This window comes from Conger conger, chromosome 3 (genome assembly GCF_963514075.1).
Source record: "Conger conger chromosome 3, fConCon1.1, whole genome shotgun sequence".
Classification (NCBI taxonomy): domain Eukaryota; kingdom Metazoa; phylum Chordata; class Actinopteri; order Anguilliformes; family Congridae; genus Conger; species Conger conger.
The window spans coordinates 16,977,210-16,994,209 of NC_083762.1; the positions used below are offsets into that span (position 1 = coordinate 16,977,210).

A 17,000-nucleotide genomic window follows, 5' to 3' on the forward strand; every position below is an offset into this window, starting at 1 on the left:
TTTCCCCACACAGGGTGACGGTCAGTGTGAGGGAAAACACAACTGCAATGGGCTGTAAGGATGTGTGTCTATTCCTGGACGAGTGTATGTGTGCATGTGTGTGTGTGTGTCTGCGTGTGTGTGTGTGTGTGTGTGTGCTTCTATGGGAGCGTACTGAAAGAACAATGGGGCCCCAGGAACAGTGCCCCTAACCCAGTCGGTGAGTCAGTCAGTCAGTGAGACAGTCAGTCAGTGAGACAGTCAGCCAGTCAGAGAGTCAGCCAGTCAGAGAGTCAGTGAGTGAGTCGTTGAGTGAGTCAGTCAGAGAGTCAGTGAGTGAGTGAGTCGTTCAGTGAGTCAGTCAGAGAGTCAGTGAGTGAGTGAGTGAGTGAGTCGTTCAGTGAGCCAGTCAGTGCGTATGGGCAGGCCTCATGCGGAGGTCATGGGAAGGCCCAGGTCCAGGTAATAGCAGAATGAACTGAATGAGCGCACACATGACTGTAAGAGCTGGGTGAGGCACAGTAAAACGCAGTACAGAGCATACGTCCGAACACCTGGGCATGCATGTGATGAACGCATGCATATGGAAACACTGACACTCACGCGCTCGCGCACACACTTAAACCACGGCCTGTGTGCGCACGAAAAGGCTCCATGCCCACCGATACATTTATTTCCGCAACCATCTGGCCTCCCTCCATGGTGAAAACCTCATTCTACTCATCCTCTTCCTCATTCATACTCTTCCTCTCCTTCCTTCCATAGTCTCCCCTTATTTCTGCTGATGTGCTTTACAGTGTGTAAAAATCTGGCCTGTGCTCTGTGCTAGTGCAAGAACGTGCAAACACCGTAAACACTTTTACTAACCTTGTTCATAAACTCTCTTACTAATCTTGTTTCTAAAGTCCCTTACTAACCTTATATCTCTCACTCATCTTACAGGTAAACTCTCACTAACCTTTTGCATAAACTTGCTTACTAACCTTGCTTTTAAACTCTTACTAACCTTGTTCTTAAACTCTTACTAACCTTTTTTGTAAAGTCCCTTTCTAACCTTATATCTCTCACTCATCTTATCGGTAAAATCTTGACGCAAACTTGCTTACTAACCTTATTCGTAAGGTCTCTTACAAACCTTGTTTGTAAACTCTTTTACAAACTTTGTTTGAAAACACCAACTAATATTGTTTTTAAACTCTTAAAATCCTTGTATGTAAACTTGCTCACTCATCTTGTTTGTAAACTCTCAAAAACCTTTTACGTAAACACTTTTACTAGCCTCGTATGAAAACCCCATTTCCCTCCAGTTTTAAAAATATTTCCCTGCATGTAATTCCTCTCTCCCCGCCATCCCTACCCCTGTTGGAGTCCTATTTGTGGGTGTACTCTGCCTCTATCCCTCTCTCTCCCGTTTCCTCCCTCCCTCTATCCCTTCCTCCCCCTCTATCTATCTCCCTCCCCCAATTGGCACAGTCCAGTCCCATTTGCAGGTGTACTCTGTCTCTACCCCCCCTCTCTCCCATTCCCTCCCTCTCCCTCTCCCTCCCCCCATCGAAAGTACCGTTTACGGGTGTACTCTGCCACTTCCCCCTCTCTCCCATTTTCCATTTCCTGTCTCCCTTCCTCTCTCTCCCCCCCTCTCTCTCTCTATCTCTATCTCTCTCTCTCCCTCTCTCTCTCTCCCTCTCTCTCTCTCTCTCCCTCTCCCCCTCTCTCTCCCCCTCTCTCTCCCTCTCTCCCTCCCTCTCTCCCTCACCTTGTCGGTGGAGTCCTTCCGGGCGGACTCGCGTCCCCGCAGGCTCTTGGCGCTGATGCCGGACTCGGAGGTCTGCATGATGAGCTGCGTGGCCAGGAACTGCTGGATCTGCTCCAGGACGTCGCGCTGCATCTCCAGGGCCATGTGGTACACGTCGTGGTCCGAGCTGTTGTACATCACCGCGTTCTGGAACATCAGCATGATGTCGCGCTGGAACTCCGCCGTGGTGCGGATCAGGCCCGCCTCGATGTTCTTCTTGATGACGGACAGGTCCATGGGCCTGGGGGCGGGGCACGAGGAGGGGGAGGGGGAGGGGGCGGGGCATGAGGAGGAGGGGAGGGGGGTCGGGCGGGGCCAGGCGCCGGACAGTGTGGAAGGAGACAAAGCAGTACAGGGATAAAAAACAAGATTTAGAACCAACTACCCTAAAAAAAAACCATATATATATATATAATTTGGTGGGGACGTGGATGGTTGTTTACTTTCATGGTCTATGTCAAGCATAAACCATCAGCAAGACTATCAAATAATATTTACTGTAATAACAATTTTGATTGATATAAGACATCTCGAGGACCCAAAGATGTTACACTAAACTTTGACGAAAAAAAGATTCAAAAGACAGGAAGAGATTCAGACAAAGAAAGGGATAAAGGAAATATGGCGGAAAAATAAAAACAGCCGAAGCCAAAAGTTTTTGCTGCATTTTTCTGGGCGTGCATGAATAGAGAACTTATAGGGCAGAGTGGAGGCGGAGCCTGGAGGGTTTGACGAGTCGGTGGCAGCACAGGTAGATCTCACCTGTGTACAATGCTGTGGTAGCCGGGGGCGATGTCATCAGACACGGGCTGCAGGAACACACTGGCATACCTGTCACAGATCAGTCAGTCAATCAGTCCATTTTAAATTCCTCACCGTGAGACATTCCTATGGCTGCTTGGTAATCAGTTCATAAGGGTATCGGCACCAATGCTGGTCTTTGATTGGATGTTGGCTATAGCAATACGAACCTGTGATTGGCTGCCGCGCGCCACACCAGCATGATGGCTTTTTTCCAGATCTTCTGCGCCTGGATGGCCTCCTGGTCCTCACTGCACATCGAGCTGAGAGAGTGTGTGTGTGCATGCATGGATGAGTGAGTGAGTGAGTGTGTGTATGTGTGTGTGTGTGTGTGTGTGTATGGGTGAGTGAGTGTGTGTGTGTGTGTGTGTGTGTGTGCATGGATGAGTGAGTGTGTGTGTGTGTGTGTATGGGTGAGTGAGTGTGTGTATGTGTGTGTGTGTGTGTGCATGGGTGAGTGAGTGTGTGTATGTGTGTGTGTGTGTGTGTGTGTGTGCATGGGTGTGTGCATGGGTGAGTGAGTGTGTGTGTGTGTGTGAGAGAGAGAGAGAGAGAGAGAGAGAGAGAGAGAAATAAAAATGGAAAATGAGAGCGGAATAGAAAACGAAAAACATAGAAAGGAGGAAATCAGAAAAAAAAGCAAAAGAGGATGTGAGAAAGAGAAGGAAAGATGGGTGTCAGCACAGCTTCAGGCCAGTCTCATGGTCATAATGGTCACACAGAAACTTTGGTAACCCTTCACTTCACGCCCTCGCCATAAACCTGACATAACACCGTCATACACATGACATAACACCCATCACCAGATGGCAGAGTTTTGCATCATTTCACATCAACGGGACATCATCGGTTATGCCATCTCGCGACAGCGGTTACGTCACGCGTACGACACGGTCACCTCAGCCTTGCAGCGAGGGGTAGAAGTGAAGTCTCGCCGACACTTTCAGGTTTGCGGCTCTTAGACTCACAACTGGGAGGACGCGGGGCTGCTGGGGGCGGAGTCTGCGGCGGCGTAGCGCTGCAGGGAGGGGGTGGGCAGGCTGAAGCCGTCCTCACTCTCGCTCGCCGCCGGCTCCAGCTCCGACAGGTACGCCCCGTCCCCCTCCCCCTCCCCGCACTCCTTCATCTCCGACACGCTGCCCTCGTCCGCGTCGCTCGCCCCGTCCTCCTCCTTCACCTCCTGTGAGGGAGAGAGAGAGAGAGAGAGAGAGAGAGAACGAGTTTCATTACATTACATAACTGGCATTTGGCAGACGCTCTTATCCAGAGCGACGTACAGTTGATTAGACTAGGCAGGAGACAGTCCTCCCCTGGAGCAATGCAGGGTTTAAGGGCCTTGCTCAAGGGCCCAATGGCTGTGCGGATCTTATTGTGGCTACACCGGGATTAGAACCACCGACTTTGCGTGTCCCAGTCATTACTTTGGCAGCCATTTTGTTGTTTTAGTAAAGGTTTTTTCACCCCCACCTTCCCAGAATGCCCAATCACATTATTGCAGCGACGTTAACTCAGGATGTAGAGTGGCTGTCGATAAATCAAAGAGTTCTCGGTTCAGTCTCCGGCACTCCGGGCAAAAGTGTTGAAGGGCTCTCCTTCAAACTGTTCCTGCTGAACTGGTTGGAGCCTTGAATGGCTGCCTCTCATGGCTGGTGTGTAAGTGTGCATATGTGTGTGTGTGTGTGTGTGTGTGTGTGTGTGTCTGTGTGTGTGTGTGAGAATGGGTGAACGAGAGGCATTACTTGATAAGTGCTTTGAGTAGTTGAGTTGCTGAAAAAAAGTGCTAAGTGCAGAACAAGATTAAGGAGTGCTGGTCCCTTCTGTAGTGATTTAGGAGAGCGCAGACAAGCACGTGAGACTCTGGCTCCAAAGCATGCGGATTTACATGCGTTTACATGTGTTTAAGAGCATATCTGCTGTAGGTCATGTGTGTTTAACTGCAGGTGTGTTTAAGAACACGTGTGGTTTAGCTCATGTGAGTGTTACTGCAGGCGTGTTTAAGAGCACGTGAGGTTTAGCTCATGTGAGTGTTACTGCAGGCGTGTTTAAGAGCACGTGTGGTTTAGCTCATGTGAGTGTTACTGCAGGCGTGTTTAAGAACACGTGTGGTTTAGCTCGTGTGAGTGTTACTGCAGGCGTGTTTAAGAGCACGTGTGGTTTAGCTCATGTGAGTGTTACTGCAGGCGTGTTTAAGAGCACGTGAGGTTTAGCTCATGTGAGTGTTACTGCAGGCGTGTTTAAGAGCACGTGAGGTTTAGCTCGTGTGAGTGTTACTGCAGGCGTGTTTAAGAGCACGTGTGGTTTAGCTCATGTGAGTGTTACTGCAGGCGTGTTTAAGAGCACGTGAGGTTTAGCTCATGTGAGTGTTACTGCAGGCGTGTGTAAGAGGACGTGTGGTTTAGCTCATGTGAGTGTTACTGCAGGCTTGTTTAAGAGCACGTGTGGTTTAGCTCCTGTGAGTGTTACTGCAGGCGTTTTAGTACACACCCTGGAGTCTTTCCCCGAGGCTGAGCTGTCTTCTGAGTCTGTGGATCAGAGAGAAAACAGAGTTAGTCACCAACAGGCCTTCAGGGGAACATGTGTGAGTGTGTACGTGTGTATATGTCTGTGCTTGTATATTTAGCTATGTGCGTGTGTGTATGCATGCATGTGTGTGTGTGTGTGTGTGTGTGTGAGTGAGTGTGTATGTGTGTGTTTGTGTGAGTGTATGTGTGTGTGTGTGTGTGTGTGTGTGTGAGTGTGAGTGTGTATGTGTGGGTTTGTGTGAGTGTATGTATGTGTGTGTGTGTGTGTGTGTGTGTGTGTATATGTATGTGTGTGCGAGTGTGAGTGTATGTGTGTGTGTGAGTGTGTGTGTATGTGTGTGTGTGCGAGTGTGAGTGTATGTGTGTGTGTGTGTGAGTGTGTGAGTGTATGTGTGTGTGTGAGTGTGTGAGTGTATTTGTTTATGTGTGAGTGTGTGTGTATGTGTGTGTGTATTTGTGTGTGTGCGCGCTGTACACACCTGCACAGGGAATGTCCCCACCAGGCTGAGTCCACTCCTCACTCTCACACTTCACAGACGGGCAGGGCGTGGCTTCGTCTGGCCCTTCCTCCCCATCAGCCCCGCCCTGATTCTGGGCCTGGGACCTCCCCCCCTCAATCTGAGTGTCCTCAGAGGCCACGGGAGGCGAGGGGGCAGGGACTACCACAGCCCCACCCTCTTCCTCCTCCTTAATCTCCATGGTAACGTGTGTGGAGGAGGAGTCCAGGGAGTTAGTGGGCAGGTCCATGGTGTTGGGGGCGGGGTCTAAGGGGTCAGTGGCGGGGCCAGAAGGGTCAGCTGACTCCCAGGGGCCGGAGAGGGCGTGGCCAGCCGCAGCGTCCTCGCAGAGAGAGAGGGCCGCCTCCACCGCCGCGGCGTCCAGGGCCTCGGCACAGTCATCCACCTGCCGGGACCCAGAGACACAGGTAACCAGAGCGACCAACACCAGAGACACAGGTAACCAGAGCAACCAAAACCAGAGACACAGGTAACCACAGCGACCAACACCAGAGACACAGGTAACCAGAGCAACCAACACCAGAGACACAGGTAACCAGAGTAACCAACACCAGAGACACAGGTAACCAGAGCGTCCAACACCAGAGACACAGGTAACCAGAGCAACCTAAACCAGAGACACAGGTAACCAGAGTAACCAACACCAGAGACACAGGTAACCAGAGCGTCCAACACCAGAGACACAGGTAACCAGAGCAACCTAAACCAGAGACACAGGTAACCAGAGCAACCAAAACCAGAGACACAGGTAACCAGAGCAACCAAAACCAGAGACACAGGTAACCAGAGGGAACCATAAACCAGAGACACAGGTAACCAGAGCAACCAAAACCAGAGACACAGGTAACCAGAGCAACCAACACCAGAGACACAGGTAACCACAGCGACCAACACCAGAGACACAGGTAACCAGAGCAAACCAAAACCAGAGAAGCAGGGAACGAGAACGAACCAAAACCAGAGCGAACCAAAACCAGAGAAGCAGGGAACCAGAGCAAACCAAAACCAGAGACGCAGGTAACCAGAGCAAACCAAAACCAGAAATGCAGGTAACCAGAGAAGCTGGTAACAAGAACGAACAACCGAAACGAGAGAATCTCGGCAGGCTCAACTGCACCAGGCAAGATCAATCGCACACAGAAAAGTATTCAAATCCAAAACAATTACGTATTTAACCCAGGTCTGCTTGCAGCTGAAGACGACATGAGTGCATGTACCCGTGTTATTTGAGCAACAGTCCCAGACCAGCGAGTTTACGGGAAACATCATTAAAGCATGAAATGTCTATTATGCCAAACTAGAACCATGATACCAATTAAACTCGCACAGGTAAGACCCAATAAAAAAAAACCAATAAACCATAAAACCATAAAGAAGTCCCTAACAACCCTGAATGATATAATAAACATCATACAGGAACACTTGGGGGGTCAAAACGTGCTAAATATTGACAATGAAAATTGGTTGGGACATGAGTGGCAGTAAAATAAATGGCTCACCAAAAGGCACCAAAGCATTTAGCCGCTAAAAAAGGCACCGTGGAAGACTAAAAAATGTGCCCTGTTTACTTGATCTGTTCCCAATGGACCGGTTAAATCTGTTAAGCATCAGAAGTTTGCTCTTCTTTGGAACATTAGTCTAAATTGGAGAGCATCCCTCATCAGTCCAAAGGGCCAGACTTGGATATAACCTCGTGCAGTGCAGGCCAAATGGATGAGTGTATATTGGGGAACGCAAAAGTGTTGCACCAACGCATAATTATTAAAACTAGGCGGTAAAACATGCCGTCTCTATGCGGTCTTCAACCCGCCTGGACCGCAAATGCACAATTGATTGGATTTAGCGATAATGCAGCATCCGTGTTTTCACAATAAACTCCATGCTTTGTGGGGACGAACCTCAAGACCTTGCAGCGTACAAACCAACGCTCAGTCCATCAGACCATGCAGTATCAGACTCTGTTGTCGTAAACCTGCTTTGTGGGGACATAGTGATTTTCTGGGGGGGGGACATAATGATGTGGCATTGCTCTAGACGTGTCTTCGTGGGGACTCTGTTGTCATAACGTGGCGTTGCGGGTACCTTCTCTTCGATGATGGCGATGATGTCGCCCACAGTCTCCAGGTCCAGCTCGTCCCCCATGTAGGACACGGCCACCAGGTCCTCCTCCCCCAGCTCCGCCTTCACCTCCTCTGGGGAGGGGCTCCCCGTGGGCTCCGTGCTGAGGCCTGGGTCATCTCCTGCACACATGTACACACGCGTGCACAAACACACACACACACACATACATACACGCACACACGTACGCACACACGCACACACATACACACATACACGCACAAATAAATATACACACACACGTACACACACATACATGCACACAAATACACACAGACATACACACAAAAATGTACACACACACAGACAAACACAAACAAATGTGACTTTCTAGTTGTTTACAGCTGGCAGTAGTTCAGCAGAACTCTCAGTTACAGCAGCGCTACGGAGTGCAGAGAATGAGCGATGAAACAAGCATTAGCCAACGATTTCACATTAGCCGCGCTATCAAGAAGAACATCGAGTTCCCCCCTCATTCACATTACCCGCTGCATCAATAAGAACATTGAGTTCCCTTCTGTTTTACCTCCAGGTTTAAATGCAGCTCTACTTGTTCTTCCATTATTTTAACTCTAGACTGTTTTACAGGGACAAGCTGAAATGATGCTACGATCCATTGTATCAATGTATTCTGAGAAACTGCAAGACACACTAAGGCTGGGCAGGTAGCAGAGACGCAAACTTTAGCTTTCTCTCAGCAGAGATTCACAAACCTGAGAGAGAAAGAGAAAGAGAGAGACAGAGAGAGAGCGAGGGAGTAGAGACAGAGACAGAGACAGAGAGGGGGTAGAGACAGAGAGAAATGGGGGAAGAGAGAGAGGGGGAGGGGTAGAGACAGAGAGAGAGAAATAGAGAGAGACAGGGGACGAAAGAAACAGACAGAGAGGGGGTAGAGACAGAGACAGAGATAGAGCGAGAGAGAGAGAGAGAGAGAGAGAGAGAGAGAGAGACCTGTGCTGTGCGAGGTGGTGCTGTCCGTTGCAGGGGCAGCTGCAGGAGGGGGGTGGGCATTGGGCTCGGGGGCAGCCAATGGGCCCAGGGGGGCGGGGAACTGGGCGGGGCTGGCCTCCAGCAGACGGGACAGCGTGGGAGCACCTGGCCCATGGACGGACAGACAGACAGACGAGGGACGGACAGACAGGACAGAGAGCGACAAGGCCTTGAGCTAGAAGCAGACACTACTGCACTACTGAGGCTTGGCTATTCTTCCTGTAGCAGGCACTGCATTGACACTCGTACGCAAGCGCTCACACACCACACACACGTCACACACACGTCACACACACGTCACACACACGTCACACACACGTCACAGTGTCTTAGCCAGAGGATGAACACCGGACCAAGCGAAAAGCACCTACGCACACACACGTCACACACACGTCAGTGTCCTAGCCAGAGGAGGACGTGGGCATGAACACCGGACTAAGTGAAAAGCACCTACGCACACACACGTCACACACACATCACACACACACACATCACACACACATCACACACACGTCAGTGTCCTAGCCAGAGGAGGACGTGGGCATGAACACCGGACCAAGAGAAAAGCACCTACGCACACACACACACGCCAGCAGGGAGGAACGGTGTGCTGCCAGCCCAGATGTTTGTTTATGCACTGTTCAAAGGGCAACAGTCCTGTAATCGGCACATGATCCCTTCTCTCTGGAGATGCGCAGTCTGTACAGACCCGACTACAGACCTGACTACAGACAGGACCCGTTAACCTTTCCCCGCTCCACTGGGTGAGCACTGGGCAGTGTAACGACACGGCGCTGAGGTTCGTTCCGCATGCACACAGACGTCAGCGGTCGAGCGGGAGTACCTGTGGTGGCCTGTCCGGTGGAGATGGCGGTGCCTCCATTCGCCAGGCCTGCAGGTATGTCTCCGTCTCCCACCTGCAACGGCAGAGAGGGGTCAGCACAGTGCCCCCTCCACCCGACATCCCCATTCCCCACCCCACCATGGCCGTCCGCAGGCTCCCCTTCAGCTCCACACCCTCACCACATTAAAGTTCATTAAAACTTAACAAACACTTCATACGCAAAACAATGACTTATCCACCCACCTAACCGTTATCTAATCGGCTTATTCCAGGCCTTATACAGGTCGCCTATCCCAGCATTCACTGGTGAGAGGCAGGAACACAGATATAAAGAGAGATATAAAAGAGGGCCGGCACTGACCAGGCGCGGGCTAGCGGCCAGCAGGCTGCCCTTCTTCAGCAGCTCAGAGAGCAGGGGGGAGGCCGGCGGAGTGGCCTTCTGGCTCAGGAGCTTCTTCTGCGGGGAGTCCTCCAGGAGAGGCCCCAGGCTGGGCTCCGGGCCTACGGGCGGGCCCCCCGAGGGCTCCGGCAGGGGGATGAACACGGCCGGGCCCGGGGGCTGGGGAGGGGAGGGGAGGGGAGGAGAGGGGGATGGAGACAGACGGAAGAGACAGAGAGAATTATCAAAGCTTGCGTGAGGCACCTTTATAGTGTCTTTTCATCGGTGAACAGACATACAGCACCGGGGGGGGGGGGGAACTGAGACGACGTCGAGATCTCGGTTTCACAGTTCAGGGGTATGTGTCTGTTTGAAATCTAATTTATTAGATATTCTATCAGTTCGGCACATTTGATTTTAATTCCAGACAGAAATGCTGTCATTCAGAACATGTATTTGCAGACAATTACAACAGGTAATAAGAGTAAAAATGCTGTTTTGTTATATATTGAAGAATATAAACCAAACAAGAATATACTGATAAATAATAAAAATATCAGTGTATATCAGATAAATAACGGTTTAACAACATTTAGAATAACCCAGATTCTTTTTCAAAAAAATCTAGGGCGGCTGGAGTTGTATCATATCTGGGTCAAAAACGTAATTGTTTGTCAAATATTTTCTACACTTTCCTGAGCTTATCTGGTTTATTGGAACCTATGAAATACTCTCAAAAAGTACAAACCCCACCTTCAGGTTGGCTCAATGGGACCGAGCAAGGTCAAATCGAACACAGAAAAGTATTTGAAACCAAAACGACTACATATTTGACCCAGATTCGGGGGGGAACTAACCCTTTCAGTCCCAAGCCCAATATGAAGTGGCTCCACCCAAATTGAGAAAGGGTTTTAATAGGGACTGAAAACTGAAATAGTCATTTTGATTGGGAGGAGGCGCGGGAAAGTGTGGAGATCGGGTGCTTACAGCGGGCGTGGCGCTGGGCTCCTCTGGTGGGGGCTGGGGGGGGTCCGGGAGGGGTGACTCCAGACTGGGCGAACTGCTGCCCAGCGGGGAGCGTACGGTCACACTGGTCACCCGCTTCGGGGTGTTCTTTACCGCCTGCCGAACTGAGAGGAGAGGGGTGGGTGAGTACCCCAGGACTCTTCCAAACACAGCCCACACAGCCGACAGAGGGATAGATCCCCGCCCACCAACTATTACCTCGTTTCATCAAGTTTTTCCCCCATTTAAAGGCATACTACGCAGGATTTTCACCCTGAAATGTTATAAAATAACCATGCTATGGTATATCTATGATGCACTGGCAATCTCCTCTTTGCCAGACTTAGCCAAACCCGTGCAAATTTCCCTCCAACAGATGTATAATTAAAAATGAAACATTAATTTGATTTTTCTTTTTTTTTTATGGGGTTGAGTGAGCAGGGTTGAGGTTGGAGGAGGATACTTCTTTGATTGTAAACACAGGACCAAAGGAAGGCTAATTAACCTTGCATAGTACGCCTTTAAGCGCAGTGCTGAACTGCAGTACATTTTCAGGCCTGTATTCACAAAGCCCCTGTGGGTAGGACCACTGATCTAGGATCAGCCTTCACTGATCCACATCTGACCCTCAGCCATTGTGAGCCACAGGGCTAACTGATCCTAGACCTGTACTCCTACACGAGGACAGTTAGTGAATGTTAGGGCCTGAGGGTTTATATTTGACTGACAGAGGGAGCTGTACCCTGATAAGCTGCATCGGTGGCCTTCCTCTTCTGCTCTGCCTCCTCTTCCTCCTGTTTCTTCTTTCTGTTGAGTAAAAGAGAAAATCCATGAACACACACACACACACACACACACACACACACACAGACACACAGACACATACACACATACACACATACACACATACACACACAAACATGCACGCAGGCACACACGCATACCTGAACAGACATACCCTGCACTGATTCAACCAAAGATAAACCAATGAATAATCACATACGCAAGAGTAAATTACCTCCAGTTCAGATAGACAGACAGACAGCTAGAAAGACAGGTGTGTCACTGGATACAGACAGACCGGTGTGTGGTAGCCAGGATACAGACAGACAGGTGGGTGATAGCAGGGGACAGACAGACGGTTCTTACTGCACAATCTCTCCCCACAGCTCCTCTAGTTTTGTGTCCAGATGCCCCGCCTGGATAAGCTCCGCCTCCTTCTTCAGCTTCCTGTGGAGACAGGAAATGTCAGGGGGTCATGGGGGTTTGGGAGTGAGGTATGGGGGTCCAGGGGCTCAGTGGGGAATGCGGTTTGGGATAGTGGGGTATGGGGGGTGGGGGGGACCAGGGGCTGAGGGGTATGGGGGTTTGGGAGTGAGGTATGGGGGGTCAAGGGCTCAGTGAGGTAAGGGGGTTTGGGATAGTGAGGTATGAGGGGGTAGGGGGGGTCCATGGGCTGAGGGGTATGGGGGTTTGGGAGTCAGCGGCTCAGTGGGGTAAGGGGGTTTGGGATAGTGAGGTATGAGGGAGTAGGGGCTCAGTGGGTTATGGGGGGTCAGGGGGTCCATGGGCTGAGGGGTATGGGGGTTTGGGAGTCAGGGGCTCAGTGGGGTAAGGGGGTTTTGGATAGTGAGGTATGGGGCCCAGGGGCTCAGTGGGGTACGGGGGTTTGGGAGTGAGATATGGGGCCCAGGGGCTCAGTGGGGTATGGGGGTTTGGGATAGAGAGGTATGGGGGTCAGGGGCTCAGTGGGGTACGGGGGGTTTGGGGATCTGTACCTGTATTTCTCCTGTGTGTCTCGGAGCAGCCTCTTCAGCTCCTCGATCCGTTCGGCCGTCAGCCTGCGCACGATCACGTCCTCCACCGTCTCCACCACCTCGCCCTTCTCCCCCCGCTTTCGCCTGTCACATGACCGCACGCAGTTTACCCACAATGCACCCCTCCACCACCTCGCCCTTCTCCCCCCGCTTTCGCCTGTCACATGACCGCACGCAGTTTACCCACAATGCACCCCTCCACCACCTCGCCCTTCTCCCCCCGCTTTCGCCTGTCACATGACCGCACGCAGTTTACCCACAATGCACCCCTACACCACCTCGCCCTTCTCCCCCCGCTTTTGCCTGTCACATGACCGCACGCAGTTTACCCACAATGCACCCCTACACCACCTCGCCCTTCTCCCCCCGCTTTCGCCTGTCACATGACCGCACGCAGTTTACCCACAATGCACCCCTACACCACCTCGCCCTTCTCCCCCCGCTTTCGCCTGTCACATGACCGCACGCAGTTTACCCACAATGCACCCCTACACCACCTCGCCCTTCTCCCCCCGCTTTCGCCTGTCACATGACCGCACGCAGTTTACCCACAATGCACCCCTCCACCACCTCGCCCTTCTCCCCCCGCTTTCGCCTGTCACATGACCGCACGCAGTTTACCCACAATGCACCGCGACACCACATCGCCCTTCTCCCCCCGCTTTCGCCTGTCACATGACCGCACGCAGTTTACCCACAATGCACCACTACACCACCTCACCCTTCTCCCCCCGCTTTCGCCTGTCACATGACCGCACGCAGTTTACCCACAATGCACGCCTACACCACCTCGCCTTTCTCCCCACATGCATCAGTCATCAATACCACCGCTTTAACTACACCTCAAACCCCATGCAGAATTTTACCCACAATGCACCAAACAGCACCATCCCCTTCTGCACAGTTACAGAGCAGTACATAAAAACCTTCCCTCACAAAAATGGCACATACTGTAATATGTCAATATATTTTACATAAAATTGACACAGTAAAATTTTCTTACAGCGTACATATGGTCCAAGGTAGGACTGAATGTACTCTGCTGGAGTTGAACTAACACTGAACATGCACAAACAGGATACGGCAACCTGCTTCAGCCCAAGTCACAGGTGTGTGGCAAACTGCCGTATGACTGCGTGCTAGAACAGAGCGCTACAGTGCTCCCATTTTAGCAACTGCCCCAGAAATGTGATGAGTGCTAACTAGAAAAATGAATTAGGTTGATCACATCTACTAACTGGAATGCATTAGTGTGCTCTTAAAGTTTTCAGCTAAGTAGCACATGCACGACTTGGAATAAAAGTTAGCGAGAGAGAGGGAGAGAGAGAGAGAGAGAGAGAGAGAGAGAGAGGGAAAGAGCTGCTCCTCTGCCTAAGTAATGGGAGTGGAGCGGTCACTCACTTGGGGGCCTCGGTCGTCTCCAGCAGCTCTGAATACTGGGAGGCGCAGTGCTGTGGGAGGCGAGAGCAGGAGGTGGTGAGGTGAGGGAGTAATTCACATGTTTTCACAAAAGCATTTTCCATAAACACACACTTCTGGGTGGCTACAGTTCCAGTATTAAAGCTACAGCTGCCAGCCACTAGGAGGTTAAAAGTTTCCCCTGTCCTGAGCCAGTTCAGGGACCCTGAACACTACAGTGGTCAAATACTCGCTTCATCAAGAGTGTATTTATTGACTTTGTCTGGACCTCAAATCCAAATCTGGCTTCGGTTTTCTTTTCTCCCAGCTGAACTATTAGTTCTACCGATTGGCCAGACTGTCTTCACACCTGACTCTCAGGTAAAGGGAGGGTGGAAAACCAGCAGTCTTCAGACCTTGATGGCCATCATTCGATCATCCCTGTTGTACAGCACCTTGGTCAATATCAGTTGTTTTCAAATAAGGTTGACTTGACTTCCAACAAGTGCACTTCCCACAACGTTCCAAGGTAGTTTTATTGGTTTTTTTAAATTTCTAAACAATTTTAACTTTTTCCTTTTTTAAAATACACTCAATAACACAAACAAAAAATTTTTTAAACACACACTTAAACCATAAGGAACAGAGACATCAGAATAAATGAATAACACATTTTCAAAAAAGTGTGTTATTTTTTCAAGGGAAAAACATTCTTAATGACTTAAATCCCAGCAACCAGTTCAGCCGGTAGGATGTCTGTCTGGATACTGGAATGAAGGTACACATCTGTGGCGTCTTCAAGCACACAAAGTTATTTACCTTCTGGGAGAACCAGTCTGGGGGTCGCCCTGGTTCTGAGAAGGGTTTTATAGCTCTGCTGACGGACACCCTGTCAGACACAGAGAAACTGGACTTTAACGTGTTCACAGTGAGCACAGGTCAGAACAAAACACAGAAAATGAGCAAAGACACATGGAAGACAGTGAGAGCAAATCAAATAATCAAGTCAAAAATAGATCTTTATTGCCACCGCAGGGCAATTTAGTTGCAGAATAGAGACTCAAAAATACACAAGACAGAACAAGATGATTTAAACATTACTGACTACCTAATTTGAGATGCCACTACAATGTAAAGCATCGTTTTGTTTAACAAATTTAGCACAGCCAGACAAAGAGGAAGACACGTTAAAGCACCCTCATATGACTAAAAGAACACCTGGCAGATTCATTTTGCTTTTATCAATGCTGCGGATATTCCCTGATCTCCGCCCCAGCGGTTCTTACTGGTCAATAACCCATAGCGCTGGGGATGTGGCGATATGAAAACAGACTGGGCGCTTTTTAAGAGTGCAAGGAACTCATACCAATTCTGGTCTCCGCTTCTCATGACGGAGGATGCCAAACACAGCTTCTCTCTGACCGACCATGGCTCCGTCGGCCCCAAGGCGAGCACCTTGTGTTCTGCAGGAGACGGAGGAACACAGTGTGAAAGCGGCCGAGAAGAAAAAAGATTGTTACGGCGACACCGATCCCACAGAAATATCGCCCGATTAAAGGACACAGCGGTTAACGTTATAACGCAGTTGAAGAGGTAAAGTATAGCACAGGCTTCACCTGAGAAACCAAATTATTAAGCACATCAAATTACTGAACGCCATTCACTTAACGTAAACATTCAGTCATGCTGTGTGGGCTCGTAGCTGGCTTGCAGCCTTCATGCCGCTTTTATTAACAGGCTAGTTTATGTAGGTCACCCCGGTAACGTCAACTGGGCCAATGAGAAATACCGGTAGATATAAACGTTGCCTTGGCAATAACTGGTGTGTGAATACAGCAAAATATCAACGTATTTATAGAGACACATCAACAACAAATTAGCTAACGTAACCAAGCTAGCTTAAGTGTTTTCCGCGTCAATAGCTAGCTATAGTTAGCTAATATAGCTACCTCGCTGTATCTTGTAATTTATCGGAATTATTCCTAGTCTCTGGGAAAAATAATCTCTATGATATTTATTTAATCGAAAATTGGTAAACGACACCCAATGCCAATAGCTGTCCGGTATACATGAGTAATTTGTAGCTCAAACCGGTTGACTTATTTAGCTCCACGACAAAGAACAATACTCACTTCCAACTCCGGTCGCCATTTTGCTATGACCAAGCTCCGCCGTCCTTTCTTGAACTTCCTGTGTGTCAAGAACGGTAGCAATAAAAATGACGTAATGTCCAGGAATTAAATGGAGGGGGATTAGCTCAAATGGTAGAGCGCTCGCTTAGCATGCGAGAGGTAGCGGGATCGATGCCCGCATCCTCCAGCTATTTTCTTTTTCCATAACAAAGTAATTCAATGTTACTGTATTTTTCTGTTTCTTCTATCTTTCGAAATTAACTACAAAGATGGAGATCTGCGATTGGAGCAAATTATCAGACGTAATACACACAATACTTTAACAAACCTGTTCACAAAAGCCAAAGTAAATTTTAGTAAAATAGATATTGCTTAAGATAAGTAAGGCATGGGTACAAAAGCAGCCTGCTAAGTTGGAGTTTAAACTCCAGACAAGCACACTGCAATTGACCCCTCGAGCTGAGTGCAATGCCATCAAAATACCAGGAGGGGGATTAGCTCAAATGGTAGAGCGCTCGCTTAGCATGCGAGAGGTAGCGGGATCGATGCCCGCATCCTCCAGCTGTTTTCTTGGTTAATATGTCAGTTCTGTGTTCTAGTTCTGTGGTCTTAACACATTGACAAGAACAGACCATTAAGCCCAGCAATGCTCACTCGTTCCAACCACTAAACTGTTCCTAATGCTTAGTTTACCTAAAAGCT

The 17,000-nt window shown here is 49.7% G+C and overlaps 1 protein-coding gene and 2 non-coding genes across 6 annotated transcripts in view; 2 read left to right on the forward strand and 1 right to left on the reverse strand.

Annotated features, from left to right (window-relative positions):
* brd8b (bromodomain containing 8b) overlaps window positions 1-16,334 on the reverse strand; it is a 25,541-nt gene extending 9,207 nt beyond the window's left edge. For all 4 annotated transcript variants that reach the window (XM_061236548.1, XM_061236546.1, XM_061236550.1 and 1 more), the window contains exons 1-18: window positions 16,299-16,334; window positions 15,533-15,629; window positions 14,986-15,055; window positions 14,170-14,219; window positions 12,730-12,852; window positions 12,101-12,181; window positions 11,694-11,758; window positions 10,934-11,076; window positions 9,929-10,126; window positions 9,568-9,640; window positions 8,685-8,828; window positions 7,698-7,855; window positions 5,577-6,000; window positions 5,060-5,097; window positions 3,544-3,755; window positions 2,746-2,838; window positions 2,537-2,605; window positions 1,736-2,015 (exon numbers count right to left, since the gene is read on the reverse strand). In XM_061236548.1, the coding sequence (XP_061092532.1) occupies window positions 1,736-2,015; window positions 2,537-2,605; window positions 2,746-2,838; window positions 3,544-3,755; window positions 5,060-5,097; window positions 5,577-6,000; window positions 7,698-7,855; window positions 8,685-8,828; window positions 9,568-9,640; window positions 9,929-10,126; window positions 10,934-11,076; window positions 11,694-11,758; window positions 12,101-12,181; window positions 12,730-12,852; window positions 14,170-14,219; window positions 14,986-15,055; window positions 15,533-15,629; window positions 16,299-16,317 (2,337 nt within the window). In that variant the 5' untranslated portion in view covers window positions 16,318-16,334. The remainder of the gene's footprint in view (window positions 1-1,735; window positions 2,016-2,536; window positions 2,606-2,745; window positions 2,839-3,543; window positions 3,756-5,059; window positions 5,098-5,576; window positions 6,001-7,697; window positions 7,856-8,684; window positions 8,829-9,567; window positions 9,641-9,928; window positions 10,127-10,933; window positions 11,077-11,693; window positions 11,759-12,100; window positions 12,182-12,729; window positions 12,853-14,169; window positions 14,220-14,985; window positions 15,056-15,532; window positions 15,630-16,298) is intronic.
* A 78-nt stretch (window positions 16,335-16,412) lies between these two features.
* Window positions 16,413-16,485, forward strand: trnaa-agc (transfer RNA alanine (anticodon AGC)). Its single transcript has one exon. It is a non-coding gene; the product is annotated as a tRNA-Ala (tRNA).
* A 301-nt stretch (window positions 16,486-16,786) lies between these two features.
* Window positions 16,787-16,859, forward strand: trnaa-agc (transfer RNA alanine (anticodon AGC)). The gene has a single exon. It is a non-coding gene; the product is annotated as a tRNA-Ala (tRNA).
* Window positions 16,860-17,000: the final 141 nt, after the last annotated feature.